At 30.7% G+C, this 22,023-nt stretch overlaps 3 protein-coding genes across 3 annotated transcripts; 1 reads left to right on the top strand and 2 right to left on the bottom strand.

Annotated features, from left to right (window-relative positions):
• Nucleotides 1–145: 145 nt before the first annotated feature.
• LOC108843069 (vesicle-associated protein 4-2) lies at nucleotides 146–2,409 on the bottom strand. Its single transcript, XM_018616156.2, has 7 exons — nucleotides 1,906–2,409; nucleotides 1,494–1,564; nucleotides 1,326–1,407; nucleotides 1,110–1,228; nucleotides 820–897; nucleotides 585–704; nucleotides 146–475 (listed from the first exon to the last, which is right to left on the bottom strand). The coding sequence occupies exons 1-7, from the start codon at nucleotides 2,255–2,257 to the stop codon at nucleotides 416–418; spliced, it is 882 nt and encodes a 293-aa protein (XP_018471658.1). The 5' UTR covers nucleotides 2,258–2,409; the 3' UTR covers nucleotides 146–415.
• A 2,457-nt stretch (nucleotides 2,410–4,866) lies between these two features.
• Nucleotides 4,867–5,994, bottom strand: LOC108840323 (uncharacterized). Its single transcript, XM_018613157.2, is given in 3 exon segments — nucleotides 4,867–5,152; nucleotides 5,155–5,251; nucleotides 5,604–5,994. Coding segments are annotated over 3 exon segments (450 nt in total). The 5' UTR covers nucleotides 5,898–5,994; the 3' UTR covers nucleotides 4,867–5,093.
• A 9,021-nt stretch (nucleotides 5,995–15,015) lies between these two features.
• LOC108840124 (transcription factor MYB102) lies at nucleotides 15,016–16,543 on the top strand. The gene is made up of 3 exons (XM_018612948.2): nucleotides 15,016–15,257; nucleotides 15,353–15,482; nucleotides 15,608–16,543. The coding sequence occupies exons 1-3, from the start codon at nucleotides 15,125–15,127 to the stop codon at nucleotides 16,401–16,403; spliced, it is 1,059 nt and encodes a 352-aa protein (XP_018468450.1). The 5' UTR covers nucleotides 15,016–15,124; the 3' UTR covers nucleotides 16,404–16,543.
• Nucleotides 16,544–22,023: the final 5,480 nt, after the last annotated feature.

The following is a 22,023-nucleotide window of genomic DNA, read 5'->3' as shown; positions in this document are numbered from 1 at the left end:
TAAGATTAGATCCTTTTAGCATCTTTCGATTTAAAGATTCCTGGTTCGATACCCCGGTCCTACCGAACATTCGTATTGAATTCTGGGTCCTGATACGGTTTAAGTAAAAGGAGATTCCGGTTTAAGATTAGATCAGCCGAGTTGATTCAGCATCCATTGTCACATTTTATTAAGTTTTAAGTCTTACCATGAACAATTCATTAACAAACCCCCACCCCCATCCCAAGTTTTCTTTTTTTTTTTACATGAAAAAAGTTTCGTTCTTTGTTTTTTCTTTACCAACATGATCCTTAAGATTGCATTATGAATGAGGAAGTTAGTAGAGAAAATTTAATATCTTGGCCTCTTCTTCTTCTTTCTTCACAAGCACGCACTTGTTTTCTTTTTTGTGTCCTGAGAAGGATCTTCTTAGTTCTTAGACAGAGTCAACTCCTTCGCCTTGTTGCTGTGCAAGATATCTCTCTCGGCGCTCCTTCTGTGTTTTATAAGATTAAAGAGACCACAACAATGTCAGATTTCATCTTAGTGGAAGAGAGATAAAAGAGAAAAGAGTCTGTAAAGATATATAGCAAAGTGTGACTCACCCATTCATCGATGACAAGTCCTTCTCCAATCATCTTTGGACCTGTTTCCTCTGGTGGTTTCTTTCTTGCCTCCACTGCTGCATCCGCTTCTGCTAACTGGCGCTTCAGTTTCTCCAGTGCCTATTTTGATGAATCACATAGATGAATTATAGAGAGAGAGAGAGAGGGCTCGTAAGAAAAGGCTCGGTTTTATTATAGAACCATTTTACACAAGCATACTGATTCAGACACTCACAGGGTTGGGGCGTTCTGGGTCCAGAAAGATAACTCGCAATATTTGCTCCTTAGACACATCATCCTTTTGCTCATCAAACTGCGGAAAACAAGATTCGGTGGAGTCTCAGAAATGTAAGAACATGACAAGCAATATCAAACACGCTCGGTTTATATGTCTCTGCTTAAAAATTTAGCTGGAAGTCTCTACTCTTATTATGTTTGGGAGATGGATTAGATATAATATGTACCATTAGGATACTAACATGTTGTTACTACCAGTTCAAACAACAAATGATAAAATGAACATACCAGCTCAGGAACATAGTCCATCGGACCTTTCACCTTCAAGCTCATGATTTTAAACTTAACTCTGCTCCTTTGATCCATTGGCTTCTCATTATTCTCAGGAGGCTCAACAAATTTGAACACTGTAACGTTACAACAAAGGAGGATATCTTTTAGAACGAACCACTGCTTTAATAGCCTCAATAAAGAAGAATAAGAATATGCAGTGAGCAATTTTACCGGTGGCGATAATAGTCTCTCCAGGAGCAAGAATAGCACCCGGTGGACGCATAAAGCAACTCTTCGGTGCAGTTGTTTGAAACTGATAATAGAGCAACAGAGAGTAAGCACATCATATACAAAACAAACAATTCAAAAACGCTTAGATAAGAAAGAAAAAAAACATACCTTAAAGGCTACATGTGATTTGCTGGTATTTTTAATCTTAATAGCGCTCCTCACTTGCTTTCCAGGCTCATCTTCAATTAACAAAAAGTAAATAATCTTAATCAGTAATCAAGAAATATTCATCTAATTTAACATAATCACAAGTAACAAAATCACATTCATGGCCAGCATAAATACATACCAAAAATCTTCCTAAGTTAAAAATGCTGAAAAATGTCATCTTTAGAGTTAAGATTAGTACAATCCGGTCAAAGTCAACTCTTTTTCACAAGTAAATGAACCAAAGATAAAAGTTTAAAACTTTTATTTCACTATTTAAGACAAAACCAGATCAAAACTTTAGTTTGGTTGCAGAAACAACCCCTACGATTCCGATCCATATGAGAGATTTCGAAACAAAAAAAAAACTCACAAGGAAAATAGAGTTTCTCCGACGGATCAAGCTTCAATCTACGTTTCGTAGGCAGAAACGACTTAGCTACCGATGATACCGAAGGAGAAGGAGTCGGGTGTTGATTTTGACCCGATCCATCACCATGGGGCCCGTTATAGCCAAGCTGATGATGATGGTGGTGGTGGTGGTGGTGATGATGGTGGTTATGGAGATGAGAAGATGTAGTAGAAGAAGCAGAAGAAGACGTGGCGGCGGCACTTGATGCTGCGTTTCCGCGGCCGCTAGAGTTTCGAAACGGGATCTTGAAGAAACCCCAACCTCCTCGGCCATCGGAAGATGGTTTCTCCTCTGTTGTCGTCGTCATAGTCATCTCTTTGTCGCAGTTAGGACATGCAATTTTCCGACAGATGGAAGAGTTGACTTTGTTGTAGAGAGGAGAGAGAGAGAGAGAGAGGAGATCGGACGCGAGAGGGAGATAGAAAGTGGATTTTAAGTCGTTGATTTCGCGTCCGTGTTTTCGCTTAGTGGTTTGGATATAATATGGTTTTTTTTATAATCTATTCTATTAATTTTGAAGCATGACCAATTGATAAAAGGTTGTATCCAATTATATTTTTCATGCTTTACTAACTAATTGCCATTAGTAACATATACTATTACGTGACTTTGAGCTATTATTATAACTTCCACTTCACATATACTATTCTTCCCCTTTTTATAACTTCCTCTTCTTGCTTCCTAAATTCTAGGCCCCATTACTCTGTTTTTTTTTTTAAATATTGGCTTTCATAAATTATTCTCATTTATACAAAACTAAATTCACATATATTTTATTATATACGAGCAAAGAAAAAATATGATCATAAACTGTTCCATTAAACATATATTATAACTACATCTAAAATTATTCACGATAAAATCATTGACAGCGAACATTTTCACTATTAGCACCATTTTTTTTTCATACCCGATACCACTTTACTATATAGAACAACACCTACAAAATAATACAAGTCTGTATGTATAATATCATAATAGAAAGTTAGGATTCTAATCTATGACATTCCAAAATACAACTATAGCTTTCGGGTCCAATCGTTCATGTATTGTAACTAAAATATAATTTATTCAAATATATTTTTGAATAATTAATATTGATAAATATATCATTGTAATATTTTCAAGAAATTATATATTTAAATGCACATTTTAAATTGCAGATTATGTCAATTCCTTTCAGATTTTTTTGGACAACCACATACGAAAACAACTAAAATAAATGATTTACATTTTTTACTCAAGCACTATGATATAAACTTTTTAAATAGGTATTTTCAAATCAAAATTATAAATGATTAAAAAAATTTAAATAGTCACTAAAAATATACACATGTGACCAATTGATAAATGATTAGTCCAATTATTAAGAACCACTCGAGTATATAAGTTATGTTTAATAGAGTATGATATTTTGATTTTCGAGTCGATTTCGAATCAGGATTTTTGGATATAAATATCTATTTTATTAAAATACAAGTATGACCAGTTTATATATATTGTGTCTAATTAATTTTTTTATAAACTGATTTTTATATAACTGCATCTAACCACGTTTTATATTTACATAACTGTTATTTTTCTGCCTGTTACTTTTCTTCTGGGTAAACCAGTTGGTTTTATTGGTTTTTGATCCTACACATGATTCATGATCATCTGATATGGAAAGCAGAAGCAAACAAACCGGTTATTGAAAAAAATACGAGAACTTGGAAAATATAAACAGAGTACAAGTTCTTTCGTCCAAAAAAACAGAATACAAGTTCTCTTTATGTTATTAAGTAAAATATTTTTGGATAACATAATATATATTTTTTTCAGATAATGATAATTTTTTAGATAATAATAAAAAACATCTACTAAATATATATTTTACGACTATATATATCGGTTTAACTGCGGGTCTACATCGAGTATGAAAATACTGCTTATATCTAATTCATCAAAAAACCGCATATATATCCCACAAAAAAGATTAATGTGTGAAATGGTTATGGCATAAGTGTATAGTTATACAACATCATAAATACAATACAATTATCAAAATATCTTACTAATAATTTAGAAAAAACATTATGATTACAAAAAAACACATATATTATAAAACTAGATTTCTAAAAAACTATAAAACAAAAAATATACCCGCCCTTTTAAGGGCGGGTCAAAATCTAGTATAAAGGTTAAGGTCTCTATAAGAAAATTCGACTTGTGTGTTTGGGTGCTTGATTAGCGGAAGAACATCGAATCGGTGAGTGGGGATGGGATTAAAAGCGACAGTGACATTGAAAAAACGGTAGCGTATTGGGTTCTCTTCCAAAGTCTTTTTTTATATACTACTAACTTTTGTTTGGATTCTCTTTCAAATCTTTTTTTTTGCTTGTTTAATGTTTGCTTTCAAGCCATTTTAGTCATGGATAATATTCAGAACTGTTGAACACGTTTTAGTGTATAGTCATGGATAATAATTCGAATTCTTTATTTTCTTTCATGTCAAAAAGTTCTAGTTCTTCTTGAGGAAGCTGCAAATCCTTCTTCAATATTGTGGTTTATGGAGTCAAACAAAATTTTAGCTAAGAGCAAATCTAACCCTCTACCATTTTTGTTTCTTTCTGTACAACACAAATAAATTAAAATAGAAGCATTTCATCTTTATATTATCTTTTATGATAGAAAACTCTTAAAATAGAGATCGGTTGGAGATGGTGTAAGATAAGTGCCAACTTTGTTAGGTTAAGGTTGGGATTGAAACCTGTTTGTGGTGGGAAATGGAAGCCGAGCAAACAATTACAAATTTTTGGAATAAGTGTGAGTGGCATGGCATCTTAACGCTTCTTCTACGCTCCGAACAGAACATACTAACAGGTCGGAGAAATTAAAGTCATGAAGACTGAGTAGAATAGTTGGTTTTGAACAAGGTATGTGGAGCGATCAACAAACTAAACTTGTTTGTTTAGGATAATGTGAAACATAATTATAACAATGGGCCTTATATTTGGGTTCCTAGGCAGATCAAAACGTTAAAAGAAGTTAATATCTTCAGTCTGACTCAACATTCACGTTGAAAACGAAGAACCTAAGATCTTAAATTCGACTCAACCTTTTCAATGGGCAATCTTATACTATTTTTCACCTTAAAATGTACGATAGTATTAAAATGGAAAATCGGGATCATCCCATTGAAGAACGGCAGATTCCATGTTCTGCTCTTATCTTTAAAGAACCAATCGCATATTTTCCCAGCATTTAACTCTTCTATCGAGCATCCTTCTTGCTCTGATATCACTCTTAGTAAGTTCAACGAAGATATCTGTACAATTCCAGTTCCAAAATATAGCCTAAATTAATGCGAAACTCCGTCTTAAAACCAATGCACATATTTTTCCAAGTCATTTAACCAATATACATTTTAATACTATTAGATGCTAAATTGTTAATTATTGTCCATCCGTTTCTTGAATATGAATGTTTTAAGAATTCTTTTTAGTTTCATAAACATGAACGTATCCTAATTAGATAAAGTTGATGTTATATCTCCTAGTTCATACCACAAAGTTAGTTAAAGTCAGCAAGTTGAATCAGAGATTGGCATTGCAAATACTTTTCTTATAAGTATATAAGCCATAAACACACGAAACAAAAGGGAGTATAGTTTAATTTACCGTTAATCGACAGAGAAACTTCTCGTGTGCACCAAGGCCCGAGATTTCGACAAGACCGGCTTCTGCTAAGGTCAAGAAACTTCTTCTTTCGGTCTTGCTTTGATCTCCGGATTCTTCTTCTCCCGTACCGGCACATGCTTTTACCAAACACATTCCCATCTTTCTTCTTCTTCCTTGTGTTCTTGCCATGAATGTAATATTATTTGAGTTTCTTTGTCGAGTCCTCGCCAAACTCTTGTCTATGTGAGGATTAAGGATGACGTTTGAGTGATGATAATAAGTGGCAGTGTTCATGGTGATACTAAACTCCCTTTGCTTTTCTTTCTCAGATGAGTTTGAAGAGGAAGAAGAGGATAATACAGTAACACTTATCCGTTATGTTTGTTGCTTCTTGTGTTAGAATATTTTAGTGGTGAATGATGATTTGGTATTTTGGGCCTTTTAGTGTTTCGGCCTTTGGGGTTGTTTTGGGCGTTTTCGTTTTTTTTTTATTAAATGGACCTTTATCAAAATATCAAATATAGGTTCTCGTGTTTGTTTATAGTATACTAAACACTGTCACTAGATCAAATACTTTTTACTGGTAAACGTAACTTTAGTATTCGGAGTACGAAACTGACAAACTATCATCATGCTAAATCTTATCAGAGTAAAAAAAAGTTCTTGACAAAAAAATGTCTCTGAATCTCAATATAGATGCAATGTGTTGTAGATATAAAAATGTTTATATAAAACACACTAAGCATTAGTACATTACGGTCTTTCTGATACATTGCGGTCTTTCTGATCGATAAAAACTTTTGGATCAAATCAGGTTGTATCAAGTTACCTAAAGCTATGCCACTTCTATAAGCAAAGGCGCTGGTTTCTTTCTTTCTTTTTTTCTTTCTTTCTTCAAATGTTGTGGTTCTCAAGGGTAAATATGTTTGCCTTGAAAGTCAATCCTCGGAATTGGTTTAGGCTATCAATCAAGGAGGAGAACATGTATATCAAGATATATGTTGTCAGAAAATGAATGTCTAAGTTACCTGAAGCTTCTTTATTAGGGATATGTTTCTCAAAATGAAAATGTTATTTGCTGATTTGTTTTGTCGTTAACAATGAAAATCCCAGATCTTATGTCCTAGCTTCGAAGTCAACCTTTAAAACATTTCAATCTAAAAAATAATCTCTTGTATCAAAGATGATTTGAATTCAAGACACAGAAACCTATCTAATGTACAAAGCTACTATGCTACCAACACTTTTGTAACATTTTATCTGCTGGTATACTTGTGTCAAATGTTGATTATGTTCCTTCCCATGTACATATCTCTTGGCAGGGTCAGACCCACTTGAAAATTTATTAAGTCACGTGACACCACAAAAATACAATAAGATGTGATTTTTTTAATAAGAATTTGTCAAATAATTAGTAGCACAATTGGTAAATATGGTTTTTAACCCCCTTCCTCCAAAACTAGAGTTCGATTTTCACCAACGACTCTTTAAACTTTCTTTGGCTCTAAATGGTGACGCTCTAAATGGTGACTAAAGGAATGAGTGGGAATGGGTAATTCCTCTTCATTCCTCAAATTTTACATTATTCATGTGGAATATTATTTTCTTAATGTTCCTTCTTATTCATTTTAATTTAAAGAATTATAGAGTAAAAGTATTCTTTATAAAATCTGGCAAAGAACAGAAGAAATAAATATTCTTATTATTTTGTTCCTATGCATTTCATTCCTCTTTATTCCTATTATTCTTTTTGTGATCACCGGTTAGAGCCTTTGACTTTAGTGAGATTCGCTTTTGATTATGCCCCTGTTCTTTTGGATGTATCAATAAATGTTATTGGGGATATGGTAGTACTAGGTGTTTTCCTGCACCATGTGCATAAAAAGAATTTTAAAATATTTTTAATAGATAAATAAAAATTATATTTAACTTTTATTAATACTATAAATTTTCTTTTTTCTTATCAATATTTTATTAAGTTTTAAAATTAAGATAAAAACAATTTTGTTTATTTTGAATTATATTTAAGAATGTGCATGTATATATTTAAAATTATAATCTTAGGTAGATTTTTCTATCTATTTATTTTAATTAAATATATTAAATAAATATGTAAAATTGCATAATTGTCAAAAATTAAAATAAAAAAATATTTATAAAATATGTAGATATATATAATAAACTAATGATTTTACGATTTAATTTAATATTATGATTTAATTTTTATAATTTTCCAAAAATATGTTTATATTTTTGAAATATTTTTAATTTAAATGATATTTCGAAATTTGAAATGCCATAATTAAATATATTGATTTTAATGATGATTTATGAGTTATTACCATATTTTTTTAACGTCTGAATAGATTATTATCGAGTAATTATGCTATTACAACGATGAGAATATTACAAAGACAATTCTACAGCCGACAATTCTACCACACTGTGAGAATACACGTCTGACTGCACCACTCTAAACTGTCCTATGAGATCCATGTTCGATGATATTCCCTGCACCAAGCTGAAGATCTCCTGTAACATGTTTCTCCATAATCTGCATAATTTGGTATTTTCTGGGGTTTGAACCCCAAACCTCCGGGTGTAGAAGCAATTGAACCCTTAGTCAAACCACTGGACCAAAGGGGCTTCCATATTACCATATTTTTTAAAAGTCGAAAAATATAAATGGACAATAAATATAATATATGAGTTATTACTATATTTAAAAAAATTTACCAAAAATGTAAATTAACATTAAATATAATTGTCTATGTCATATTAATCTATAAGACATGTCATCAATTTTAGTAGCCATGTCACAATTATTAATCTAGGTGTTTTCCTGCACCATGTGTAGCGATGAATTTTTTAAAAGTTAAATTTTATATTTTAAAATGTAATTTCTTAATATTATATATTTTATTATTTTGACCAATAATTAATATAAATATCATTAATTAAGCATAAAATTAAGAGAAAATATTTTTTTTTTCAAATTATATTTAAGAATATATATGTATATATATAAAGTTAAAATCTTAGATTAAAAAAATTATTTATTTCGTTTGGTTAAATGTATTAAATCAACTTGTAAAAAATTACTAAAAATCATATAAAATCATATAGTTATCAAAAATTAAAACTAAATAATATTTATAAAATTTGTAGATATCTAAAAGATTCTAATGATATTACGATTTAATTTTTTTTTAATTCGGAAAATTTAGAAAATTTTAGATAATAAAAATTTAATGATTATAAATGTAAAATTATATAATATTTCGAAATTCAAAATCTCATATTTGAATATATTTATTTTAGTGATGATTTATGAGTTATTACCATATTCTACAAAGTTTACCAAAAATATAAATCAATATTAAATGTAATATATGAGTTATTGCCATATTATAAAAATATTTCTAAAAATATATATCAGCATTAAATGTAATTGTCCATGTCATATTTAATCATATGACATGTCATCAATGTTAATAGCCACGTCACAATTGTTTTTGTGAAAACGATTGTAGAGAAGACATGTGGCAAATCACTTCTCAAATATAGACTAGGGGATGGTACTTCTTCTAATTGATCACTAAAATAGATAGTACAGACAATAAACCATTGGATTAAATCTAGAGAAATTGCCAAAAATACCATTTTCATAGTACCACTTTTCATGTTTACACTAACCACTTTTACCACTACTTTTAATGAAGGGTCTAGATTTAAAGGTTTACGATTTAGGGTTTAGATTTGATGTTTTAGGGTTTCAGGTATATAGTTTAGGGTTTAGAGTTTAAGATTTAGGGTTTAGAGTTAAGGATTTAGGGTTTATAGTTTAGATTTTAGGGTTTAGGGTTTAGGATATTGAATTTAGGGTATATAGTTTAGGGTTTAGGGTTTAGAGTTGAAGATTTTGGGTTTAGGGTTTAGAATTGGAGGTTTAGGAATTAGAATTTGGGATTAGAATTTTGAAAAACATATAAAAACAAAGATATAAGAGTCTTTACCTTTTTAATAAATAAGGTATTATTGAAAATGTGTCTTTAGTGGTGGTAAAGATGAATAATGGTACTTTGAAAGTGGTATTTTTGAAAATTCCCCTTAAATCTAAGATAATTTGCTCGTAAAATACGAGCAGCGTAGTATTCATATTGATCTTGTATATTTTATCAATATATACAATGTCATATGTAATTAATAAATATGGATTGAAATAAGTAAATAGTTTTAGTAAACTCCGAGATCACGGACGTACTTGTATTATAAAGTTAAACTACTTCAAATATGAATCATTTGTAATTTTGGCAGCATTTATATGTAGTTCAAAGATATTTGATCAACTAATCATGAAATGAATTAGTAAAAAAACGAATCTTTTAAATTTTCCAGAGAGTTCTCGAGTGCGTTTGCTGTCTTTCCTCCAAAATTCATAGGATAAGTTTTAATATTATCTAGGTATCAATCAACTCTATTATCGAACAAATCCCACAAAATTGACCAATTAATAATCAGATTAATACGTAACTTCTATATATATTAAATATAATTTGCATGGAGTCTTACGTAAGTGCCTTAAGTGGCAACATCAACTGCACAACCATTACGATTTCGTATCAAGTTATATCGTTTTTTCATATACGGACAAATAGATCTTTGGTCATTGTCTGCTGACTCTGCTCCTTTCAACTGTTTAGGGTTCACAATTTATTGTTTTTACGAATCAGAAAACTTTGAATAATGAAATAATGATTATAATGAATCTATACTGGAACATGTATACTTATATTAATATATCCTCTTTCATATTTTATTTGAAGAATTATTTGATAATTAATGTACCTGTGTGGCTCTTAATTACTATTGCCTAACTGTCCGTCGTTACTCGAAGTTTGACGGTGATTGCATTTGCGTTTGGATGAAATTTCCAGAAAGACAATACCACATAATAAAAGCCATTGTGTTGTATAAAACAATGGTTATTTAAGATAATTTTAAAGAACATTCGAAGTTTAACCAAAAAGAAGAACATCAGAAGATAAAAGGCTTCTTAAGTATGTGTCTTCGTATAATTGAATAACGTTGTTAATTGCGATTTTTTTTAATTGCGATATTTAGTTGCATCTAATATAATGAAACCATGTAGACAGCCGGACCACACATGTGTATAATTAATCAATTGATTAATTTGTGAAAACGTTAATATCGGCTAATGAGATTTGGTTACAATATATATACACGTGGGCTACTCGTTGTGGCAAATGATCCATCATGCGGAAGCAAAGCCCTAGCTAAATTTGACATTATAGCCTAATATAGCATTAACACCTAATCTTAATCTTAATTTTTAATTTAGTTCAACTCATTTATTTATTTATTGGCTCAGTGGCATAATTACGCACCTTATAGCGATTTCATTTGTTGTTGGACCTGATAGATTCTTCAATCCCAAAAGCCGAGACATAACCCTAATATTACGGATCGTTTATGTTATTTAATTTATCCTGTTTAAAAATAATCACTTACGTAGGTTAAGACCTCCGGAAGAAATGGTTACATAAGAGTAACTCTATTTTAGTATGTGTGAGATGTTCCTAATAATTTGGACCGATAAGAATAAGATGATTAGTATATATAATTATATGATGCTTACATTAGATTTAGTACTCCGTGGCTATATGTAACTCAATAACATACATTTGAAAGTGATTCCACTATCCTTCCCAATGCCAATTAACTTTTCATAAAATCTATTGTTACTTACAATTATTTGAAGGTTTTGATCAATACTAATTAATTTGTGTGTATGTATTATTATACTATTGTAGTAACATATAAAAGAAACCCTAACGTTTATTTTGTATATTTATTCACTATACACCAATAAAATGGTCTCAGACGTGATGCACTTGGTTTTCTATATGTTCATACTCGAGGTAAAGGAGACGCACATATCTCTGTGAAACATCTTTTTCGTCCCATGAAATTCAATATCCACAAACATCAAAGTTCAATTTCGTATGACAATTAAAGGAAAATAAAAGTGAACACGAGTCGTAAAACAAGTGGTCCAAACAAGCGGCCGATGGTCCTCACATCATGATGCACCAATCGATATTGCCCTTGATTCAGCACGTGAGCTTCTTTTTAAAGTGAGTCGTTTTTTTCTCTGGAGCCTGCTGCTGCGATGCCCCCGGCTATGGCTTCTCCTTGTCTAATTTTCTTTCCACTCGTCCTTTTAGTTTTCCTCATTACAATTTGTTAAAAATGTACTTAAATAATGATTTACATACCATGCTATAGTTATATTAATTAATTTGGATTCAAAATCTTATACAGGAAAAGCTAATAGGTACAAAATATTGGTCTTCAAACATACAGATAGCAACAGCTATGTAATATGGTGAGAGTGTATATAATATAAATACATATCCACAATTAATGTTTTCTAAATTTCGGCAAATGCCAAACTCCATTATTGTCATTCGAATTAAATGCGGTATCCTCTCCCTCTCTCTCTATCATGCTGTGTGCACAGTAGATATTTGACTTTAATAAATTTCCCCTTAGACCTTTGCAATTCAAGCGAAACGGTTGGTCCAATATTTTAACTAAACTATTCTTTTCATTTTAAAATATTTTCCTTAGACCCATCAACTATACATACAAAAAGTCAGTGAACTGTATCACTATAGCAATATACGGAAAATTGTGTAAACAGAAATGAAGATCAGTTGAACAAAAAAAAAGAAATGAAGATCAATACGCAAAATTTATTTTTTACATGAGTCTTAATCTAAACTAGAATTCTACCCGCGTTGAAACGCGGATAAAGTTCTTTTATTTGTTTATGAATATTAACATTTTTACAGACATTTGTTCATGTATTTGTAAAATTTTAAATTTTCTTTTTGAAAAATTATGTTGGAGTTAGTGTCTATCTCATTTAAATATATACCTTTTTATATGTGAAATATATTTTTATATGAAACTGATTTTTAAATTTGTAATTTACCTGTAGATATACATTTTAGATGTAAATTTTTTTTTTTTTAAATTATATTGATGATTATGACTAAAACGTCAACATTTATATATCGACCTTTTTTATACGTGAAATATATTTTATACGAAACTTATTTTTAAATTTGTAATTTGCCTGTAGATATACATTTTAGATGTAAATTAGTTTTAAGAAAATTTACATTGATGATTATGACTAAAAATATTTTTATAATTATATAAAATGTAAATATTTTCAATGTATTATTTAATCACTGATGTATTTGATGGTAAATCGGTCATAAGTATCTTGCTGAGGCATCAAGTTCTAACTGTTGTATCAGTCGTACAAATATCTTAATACTATTTAAAGCCGCAACCATCCACATTCGTAAACATCCACAACCACATATGTAACCGCTGTGATTATACCAATTAACTAACAAATGAAATAAACTTTTAGAATACGTTTTCTCCAAGGATAGAACAAATCTAATCTAATAATTAATCACATATCAATTATACCTTATGTAGTTGAAAATGACTATGTAACATATAAATTTCTCTAAATATGTGAATATCATATTTTCACAATTATTATAAACTAATATCAGCTAATATTTATATAGAAAGTTTTATTTTTGAGAAGACTTTTCGGTGGATGTTGGTTTACAAAATGTAATAATGCATATATCCAATCTATACTATAGAAAATAAATTATGAAAGTAAACATAACACATCCTCATTTTAAACAATTTATGGTGACTATTTTTTGTTTATCCACACGACATACTGAAATTATTTTGGTTTGGTACATAACATATTAGTATAAGTCAGTTAATCTATTAGAAAAGAATATAATACCGACGGCATATATTGTGTAACCAATTATTAAGAATGTATATATGTAACTGAATTATAGGAACTGTTATATTTATTTCTAATGAAATATGAATAAGTCCAAAACTTAAGTGATAACATTTATAAGTAGATAAAAAACAGGACTCTAAATTAATAGATTAGATTCTTAATCTAAAAAAGCTAAGTACCTTAGTATATAGCTCGAGCCAAGAAGAGTTAGGGGTGAAAATTTTGTTTGTATTTGGAACGCATCTGTTGTTTTTATTATTATTGATTGCTTTATCTTTTGTAAAAGTTGAAAATTAGTCCAAATGAAAAACATGATAGGAGTTGAAATTGAGAAAGGAAACGAACGTGGCATCTTCATGTTGGCGACAGCTAATGTGAAACCATCCCACAAAGCTTGGAGAGCGACGCTCTTTCCTCATCGTCACCCCTTTGATTGTGTTACTTTCATTATCAGAATTTGTTTTCATTTTTCTAATTATTAATTATTCATAATTTATCTAACTAATACAGTAATCCAAAACTTATGTGTTAGCAAAGCTGTGAACAAATTATTTTCTTAGTGCATTGCATAAGAAAGTACCATAAAATACAATTTTCGTTTTCATGGTAATATTATGCGTTAGCCAAGAACTAGAACATGTTAATTACTCCCTTATCCAAGACATTAACAAGGAGATATCTGAATATGAGATATTGAAGCGTAATTATTTTACAAATTTCAGGACTTGAGTATCATGTATACATCAAAAATAATGGTACATCGAATCCGAATCTCACACGCTAGAGCAAGAAATCAGTTTTATAGTTTTTGTACATTTCCTTGATGATATAACCATTTTGGAGATTTACGGTATGGTTGCTGAGAAATGAGAAAGGCTACCCTTGTTTTTCTTTCGTAGGTTGATTGGCTCATATCATATGATCACGATCATGATGAATAGAACTTTAAAAAGACTCCAGTTTTTCAACGTTACAGCTACGTACTTTAAAGAGTCATCAAAGTTCCAATATAACAAGAAAGCTTGTAATTAAGCTTAATAAGACAGTTTATTATATTTTCAACAAACTGTTTATCACCGTTCCATCAAAGGTTTAGCAATACTCAAGAGGAAAAAAGTGACTGTACTTTTCACTAAGAATATTTTCACAATCCTTCTTGTAACATGGTCGGCGTTCTTTTGAGTTTGAGTTTGTTTAGTCTTTTACGAAATTCACACTAAGAATCTTTACACTTTCTTGAATATACATCAAACAGAAAATCTTCGTAAAACACTATAAGAAACTCAAACTTAAAAAAAAATCATCAAGCCAGCAAAAGTAAAAAAGAAAAGGAAATGACATAATAAAGAGATAAAATAATCGTATAAAATATAAACACGTAATAATATTCGATTTCTATTTTTATTTTTTTATTAAAAGGGACACGTATACCAATTGGGAAACAGAGGACGGCACCGAACCAGATTGACTTCCCCTCTTCTTCAATCCCTATATATACTTGGTACTTTCCATTACGGACCCTACGGCCTTTTGTTTCTCTCTTCTCCATTACTTTCCTTAAAACTCTCTCATTAGCTCATTATTGATAAAAAACCATTGACCAATTCTTTGTGATTAATTATTAACCATCGACAAAACTCAAATGGGAAGATCACCTTGCTGCGAGAAGACTGGCCTCAAGAAAGGGCCATGGACGTCTGAGGAAGACAAGAAGCTTGTTGACTATATCCAGCAACATGGATATGGTAACTGGAGAACTCTCCCCCAAAATGCTGGTTAGTCTCTTATTTAGCATTTAAACCATGCTTTTAGTAATGACGTTTTCTGAACTTTTCAATTTAAAATTTGTATATTTTCCCTTAATTATCAGGTTTGCAGAGATGTGGCAAGAGTTGTCGGTTAAGATGGACTAATTATCTCCGACCAGATATAAAACGGGGAAGATTCTCCTTGGAAGAAGAAGAAACTATTATTCATCTTCATAGCTTTCTAGGAAACAAGTGAGCATAATTCTACTTTTGTTGTTTACAAAAAAAAATAATTCTACTTTTGTCTACACGACATTTTCTTAATAATGAATTAGTCCAAAGATTCTTATGTGTTTCGCTTTAATAACCTTTTATAGATGGTCCGCTATTGCGGCGCGTTTGCCTGGAAGAACCGATAACGAGATCAAAAACTTTTGGAACACACATATTAGAAAAAAGTTGCTTAGAATGGGAATCGATCCAGTGACTCACAGTCCACGACTTGATCTCCTCGACATCTCATCCATATTGGCATCATCACTATGCAACTCCTCTTCACATCATGTGAACATGTCAAGACTCATGATGGATACTCATCGTCAGCAACAACAACATTCGTTAGTTAACCCCGAGATACTCAAACTCGCTACCTCTCTATTTTCTCAAAACCAAACCCAAAATCACAACCAAAACCAAAACTTCGTGGTGGATCATGACACAAATAACCAAGAGCACCATTCGGTTTATCACCAAGATGTTAACGAAGCTGGAGTAAATCAGTACCAAACCGACCATCAAGATTACCAATCTTGCATGCCGCCATTCCCCAATGAAGCTCAGTTCAACGACATGGGTCATCAGTTCAATATTTTCGGAGAACAAAATCTCGCTTCAACCTCGAATACATCAGTTCAAGATTGCAATATTCCATCGTTCAACGACTATGCAAACTCTGGTTTTGTATTAGATCCTTCTTACTCGGACAAGAGCTTTAGCTTCGCTAATTCGGTCTTGAACACACCATCCTCAAGCCCGACTACATTACACTCCAGTTCTACGACTTACATCAACAGTAGCAGTTACAACACTGAGGATGAAATAGAAAGCTATTGCAGTAATCTCATGAAGTTCGATATTCCCGATTTCTTGGATGTCAATGATTTTCTCATATAATTTTAAGAGCAAGATAAAAATCCATTGGGATAGGTTGTTTTACCTGTTGTAATTGTAAGACTTGTTTTCTAATGGATCTATTACATGTAAAATACAATTTGTTCTTGTTATTTTTATTTACTTGTGTGTTTTAGAGTTTTTTTTTGTTGGTGCAAAACTTGTGTTTTAGAGTTAATACTTAATAGTACGCAAGACCATATTTAGCAATGGAGTTTCCATTATTGATATATCCAGTACATATTTAAGTATTATATTTGACCGGCTTTACTTTCTACACAAGCATAGTTTCCTGTCGATATAATTTTGACTCAATGATATGCGTAACTGATATGAGGTGCTAAAATTTCTTAGTATAAATATTTTAATAATTACATCATTGACTTATGTCATGTTCCCCAAAAGGTATTAATGGAAACGTAAGAGGCAGAGCCAAACCATTATAGTCCAAATGATTCACCATATGACCTGTATACTTTTTCATTTTTATGATCATAAGATCCACCACATGCATTCCAAGCAAGATCTTAAGAAATTTTTAAATTATCAATAACTGTATTGGCATTATATCATCTCTTCTCAACAAGATTATGAGGCAGAATATTGTTGTAAGTCTTTTATATATATATATATATATATATATATATATATATATATATATATCATGTAAAATTTGAGTTTACATAGTACCTAAAAGTTAATTTATGAAATACCTCTTTTATTGCCAGCGATCCACTGGACGTGTTCCAACTCTTTACAGAGAGTTAGAGTGGAGCTTTCATGATCAAGAACTGAGTGATATGTTACTTCTTTCCGTAGAGACACAAATATCACTATAGAAGCTGGCTATACAAGGAAAAGAGAGACCCATTAGTTAAACCCGGAACAGGCGGGAGTAACCGGCGTGTGCAGTTCACGTGCGTAAAGGTGTTCTTTACCTTTACGTGCAGAAGTTAAAGGAGACATAATAAGTCACATAACTGTTGTTTCATGGGAGTATCTAATGGATCAAAGACACATGTCCAGCAACGTCGATGGCTTTGCATGTAATTAAGGCAAAAAGTAACCACGAAAAAGAAAAGAAAGCCTCCTTATTATTGAAATCACGGCGTAGTTTTCCTTTTTTTTCTTTTTATTGGAGTTGTAATCACTTTACACGCGTAGGTATCAAACACCATTTAAGACCAGCAACACGTGGAACTCAATAATAGATTGGTGGGTCCCGCTATTTGGATGAGCTGTTATTTTTTGACTGCTGGATTGGACATAAACAGTTAGGTTTGTCTGTATTTTTCTTAAAAATATAATAAAATTAACATTTTTAATAACATAAATACTTGTAACTGAATAAATGCTATGACTTGGATACGTTAGTAGCATTTCTTTTCTTTCTCATAAGTATAGTTTTTCAATGGACCATCCAAAAAGGTATACATTTATCTCTGTCAAATATTTATTGGACGATGACTTTTTTTTTGGCGGCTCCATCCTTCTTCTAGAGACCGTAATGGGTTTTGGTTTTTTTTTTTTTTTTTTTTTTGCTAAAGTTCTACATGTACGTAATGGGTTTTTTATCACTTTATAGGGGTTAGTATAAGGTAAACTCATTTTTTGTGTGCGCTAGAGTTTTACATAATTGATCTAAAAGTTGCGTGTTAAGGAAATATCTTACCAATAATTTATAAGATAAACACAAAGAGTAGATTTGCTTATATAAACCCGATATTAAAAACTTTTATATTGTCTGCAAAATATTTAAATCGCAACAAATAAGAACATTGTTAAACTATAACCGAATTCTTAAACTTAATGTTAACTTTTTGTTGTGTTGCTATGCTTGACATCCCAAAAGACACCATTTGTCGTAAAAAAAGTTCAAATTTAAACAAAATGTAATCTATTGACTTCAGATAAAGTTTACCAATAATTTGTATACACATTTGGGCGGTTGCCAAAATGAATTTCAGACCCACAACGAAAAGGTGAACTTTGTTTTACATGCTCCCGTTTGTTTTCGTGTTTGTGTGTCTCCATGTTCATGACAAAACAACAAACGTGTTTTTCTCGTATACAATTCGTGTTGTGTTTATATGTAGCCACTTTGATCATGAAAGCAAAAACTTGTGGTCAAATTTGAAGGTTCATGAATAGAGTTGACCTAAATTAATATCCTCCAAAATTCAATATCTAATTATTTCTACTAAGTTTTCTAGATAATTGGAGACTTGGAGTAACACTCGAGTTATTATTTTGAAAGCCTTTAAGCAAAAACACACCCACTCAAAGTTATCAATTATGTTTTTTTTTGATTAACCGGGGGTGATCCAAAGGCTTTCTAGGTCCAAGACTAATCTTCTTGAAGCCGACGGCAATCCACGTATTCTTGCGATTTAATGCTAGCCCCGGTGGCCAAGTGAAATCGAACCCAGAGTGGAAATTCCAGCCAGAGCTCTTTTATCACTAGACCAAGACAACTTGGTTATCAATTATGTTTATAAAGTTATGTGTTTCGTATTAGATCATGTTGACGACCAATGCAAAATATTAGTACTCAATTATTCTTAAAATAAATGAGAAAAATTAGTTGAAATCGATAGCAAACCTCGACAAACACACAAAACCAAATTAAGTACAACAATTTGGTTAGAATGTTTACCTAGTACGTTTCCTATATATATTACCATTCTGGTTTGGTCAAAAATATACTAATTACTCATATATATATATATATATATATATATATATATATATATATAATAGACAACTAATTTCATCATTTTTGCTTTTTTGGTATTCACCAATTCTCCACTAAATGGTTAACAATTTGAAAATTTCGGTCAGTGTAGATTACTTGTACGGGCCCAGTTTTAATCTAATCAAAGATATAAGCCGGTTTTGAAATCTGTGATAAGAATCATCCATATGGTCTAATTTGTGATATTTCATTACATGATTCACTAGTCAAAGAATTTTCCCAAAGCTATCTATGTATTAAGTGCGAACAATTAAACTATTGTCACCACAAAGTAGACTTACTGGACTTTGATAGTTCACAATTGTCCACCGTACGACAAGAAGCTTCTATAATCACATGTCATTGTAATGGTCGATGGCCACGTATTCCATACGTCATTCATACATCAATATGAGTTGTCCACTTTTTCCACACTAATCATACAAAGAAGAAAAAAATCATAGTAATTGAAACAAATTATAAATGAAACAAATTATGAGACATTTAAACAATGAAATATTACTGATTATATACTAGCTAGAGAGTGGCAATGCTGATATATAAAACTAAATATATTTGGACGACATTGTATCAATAAACAATAACATCGTACAAAATTTAAATTATTGATTTTAATTAAAGAGTTAAGAATATTTAATTTAGCATTTACCAAAAGCTAAGTTAAATTGTAATCAAGTTTATTGCATATAAGCATATAGATATACTTGAAAACCTATCGATATGTGTAAGAACAGCTAACATATCCGTTTGTGCTACCGGATTGAGAACTGCGAGACTAATGCTTGTCTTTCTTCTGTAATCGAACCCTGAACATAGATCTTTAAAGTCAAATAAAAAGTAGCATTATCCAATGATGGTTGGCCCATAGTATAATATTAATCAAATTTTTGAAAATGGTGTTCTTGTAAGAAAAGCAAAACAACAGAAGCTCAATTTTAAAATCTCTAGAAAGGAAACAATAATTTAATTCTTCTATCATAAGTTTATAGACCAATTTAGTCACACATGGACATAAAGTCCCAGCCGTCCATAGGGAAAAAAATCCGGATAAAGTCAATTTCAAAAGTTAAGATTAGCACCTCTAAAGTAAAAATTGTTTCTTTTGCACGCATAGCGTAGCACTACTGTGTGTTTCATACTTGATTTTGAAGCAATGTGACTTTGAGTTTGTCAAACTATCTATTGCATTAATGTAACTATTATAGGAACTAACAAGTAATGGTGTATTTTTTTTGTTGTCACGGACATAATTTATATTAAAACGCTCAAAGAGCAACAAAGTTAACAACTGAAGCAGAATATTCCGGAAGCTCGACGGAAGAACAGAGCTAATAAACAGCACAAAACATCTAAAGATAAAGCCATCTTGGGGCGAGTCAAGCTCAGCGAAATGAAGAGACCCGAAGAGAAGCTTCATTTTTGTTCCCATGGCGATTGTTCTCGCGAACAACTGATAGTCGAAAACGACGTTAATACACCTGATTAAGATGTATACAACCGGATAAACACTCGTTTTGATCCTGGATTTTTTTAATCGCTATCATATGTAAGTCTATATCTAATTATATATTATCTGATTAGTATTATATTGTCAACTTTCGACTTAATAGGCTGATTTACATGAATTTATTTTTGGTTTCTTTCTCAAAATGTCTCATACTAATTAGAGTTAAATTTCTCTTTATATATTAGACACTTCTTATCATCTAATTATTCGATGTGAATTTAGTTTGATACCTCACATAGGATGCATGATTTTCAAGTTATAGGAAAATTTATTAAAATTAATCTAAATTTTTTTGTAGTCTCATAAATTATGGATTCGGTTTTGATAACGGTGAATTATTATGATGATTTAGGACCAAGTTTAACTCCCGGTATAGTACACATCTTTTTCATTTTACAATGTGAACTGCCAGAGTAATTCTAAATTCCGGAGATTAGCATGCGTTTTAACTTGTGTAATCTTCTAGTTATTGAAGATGAAATATATGTATAATGTAGCGGAAGTTGTTAAATTAAATATCTATGGAAAAATTAGTTGTAACTTTTCTCTTACATTGAAAAATACTCAATATAAGAGAAAAATATTGTTCTGTTACGAAAGTACTTAGCTATCTTTTTTTTCTTTTAAGTTAGGTTACTAAATTTTGATCCGTGCTTTCAAAGCGCAGGATTGTTTCTTCTGAATATTATATTTTATAACATATTTATTTTTACATATAAATTTTTGTAAAGAAAAAAATATTATAATGTGTTTTTATATGTGTTGTTGTTGAAACTAATACAATGCTATTAAAGTATTAATGTTTTCTTATTATTTGGTTTTATAATAAAAATTATTTTATACAAAAATCTACCAATGATATTTGCCAATTTTTTTATTATTAATAACTCTTTTTATAATTAATTTTATAATTAATAACGCTAAATGTAAGTTTTATGAATTTTAAAATGAGTGGATATTTATTTAATTCTATTATAAGAATGTATACTTTCTTCAATTGATGAAATAATATAAAGTTGCCCACGTATTAGACTTTCAGTTGTTTCTCTCTAATTGTTTATGGTAAATCTTAGTGGCTATCTAAAATCAAAATGGGTTTGAAAATCTCTCATCTTTATTGCCGAAATATGCTGAAATATGTTTGGCCCTAAATTACATTAAATTGCATTTAAAACACTTGATTATGATTGGCGCAATTAATGTGGCCGAGATTCATTTTTAAAAGATAATAAAAATAATGGCATAACTTTGTAAATAACTTCAAAAACTAAGGGCAGAATCCTATGAGAGATTTTGTTTTAATAGTATAGATGTGTCCTATAAAAGGATGGATGACGCTATACTGTTTATTATGGGTGCAT

This window comes from Raphanus sativus, chromosome 2, assembly GCF_000801105.2.
Source record: "Raphanus sativus cultivar WK10039 chromosome 2, ASM80110v3, whole genome shotgun sequence".
Lineage (NCBI taxonomy): Eukaryota > Viridiplantae > Streptophyta > Magnoliopsida > Brassicales > Brassicaceae > Raphanus > Raphanus sativus.
This window is presented reverse-complemented; position numbering and strand designations above follow the sequence as displayed.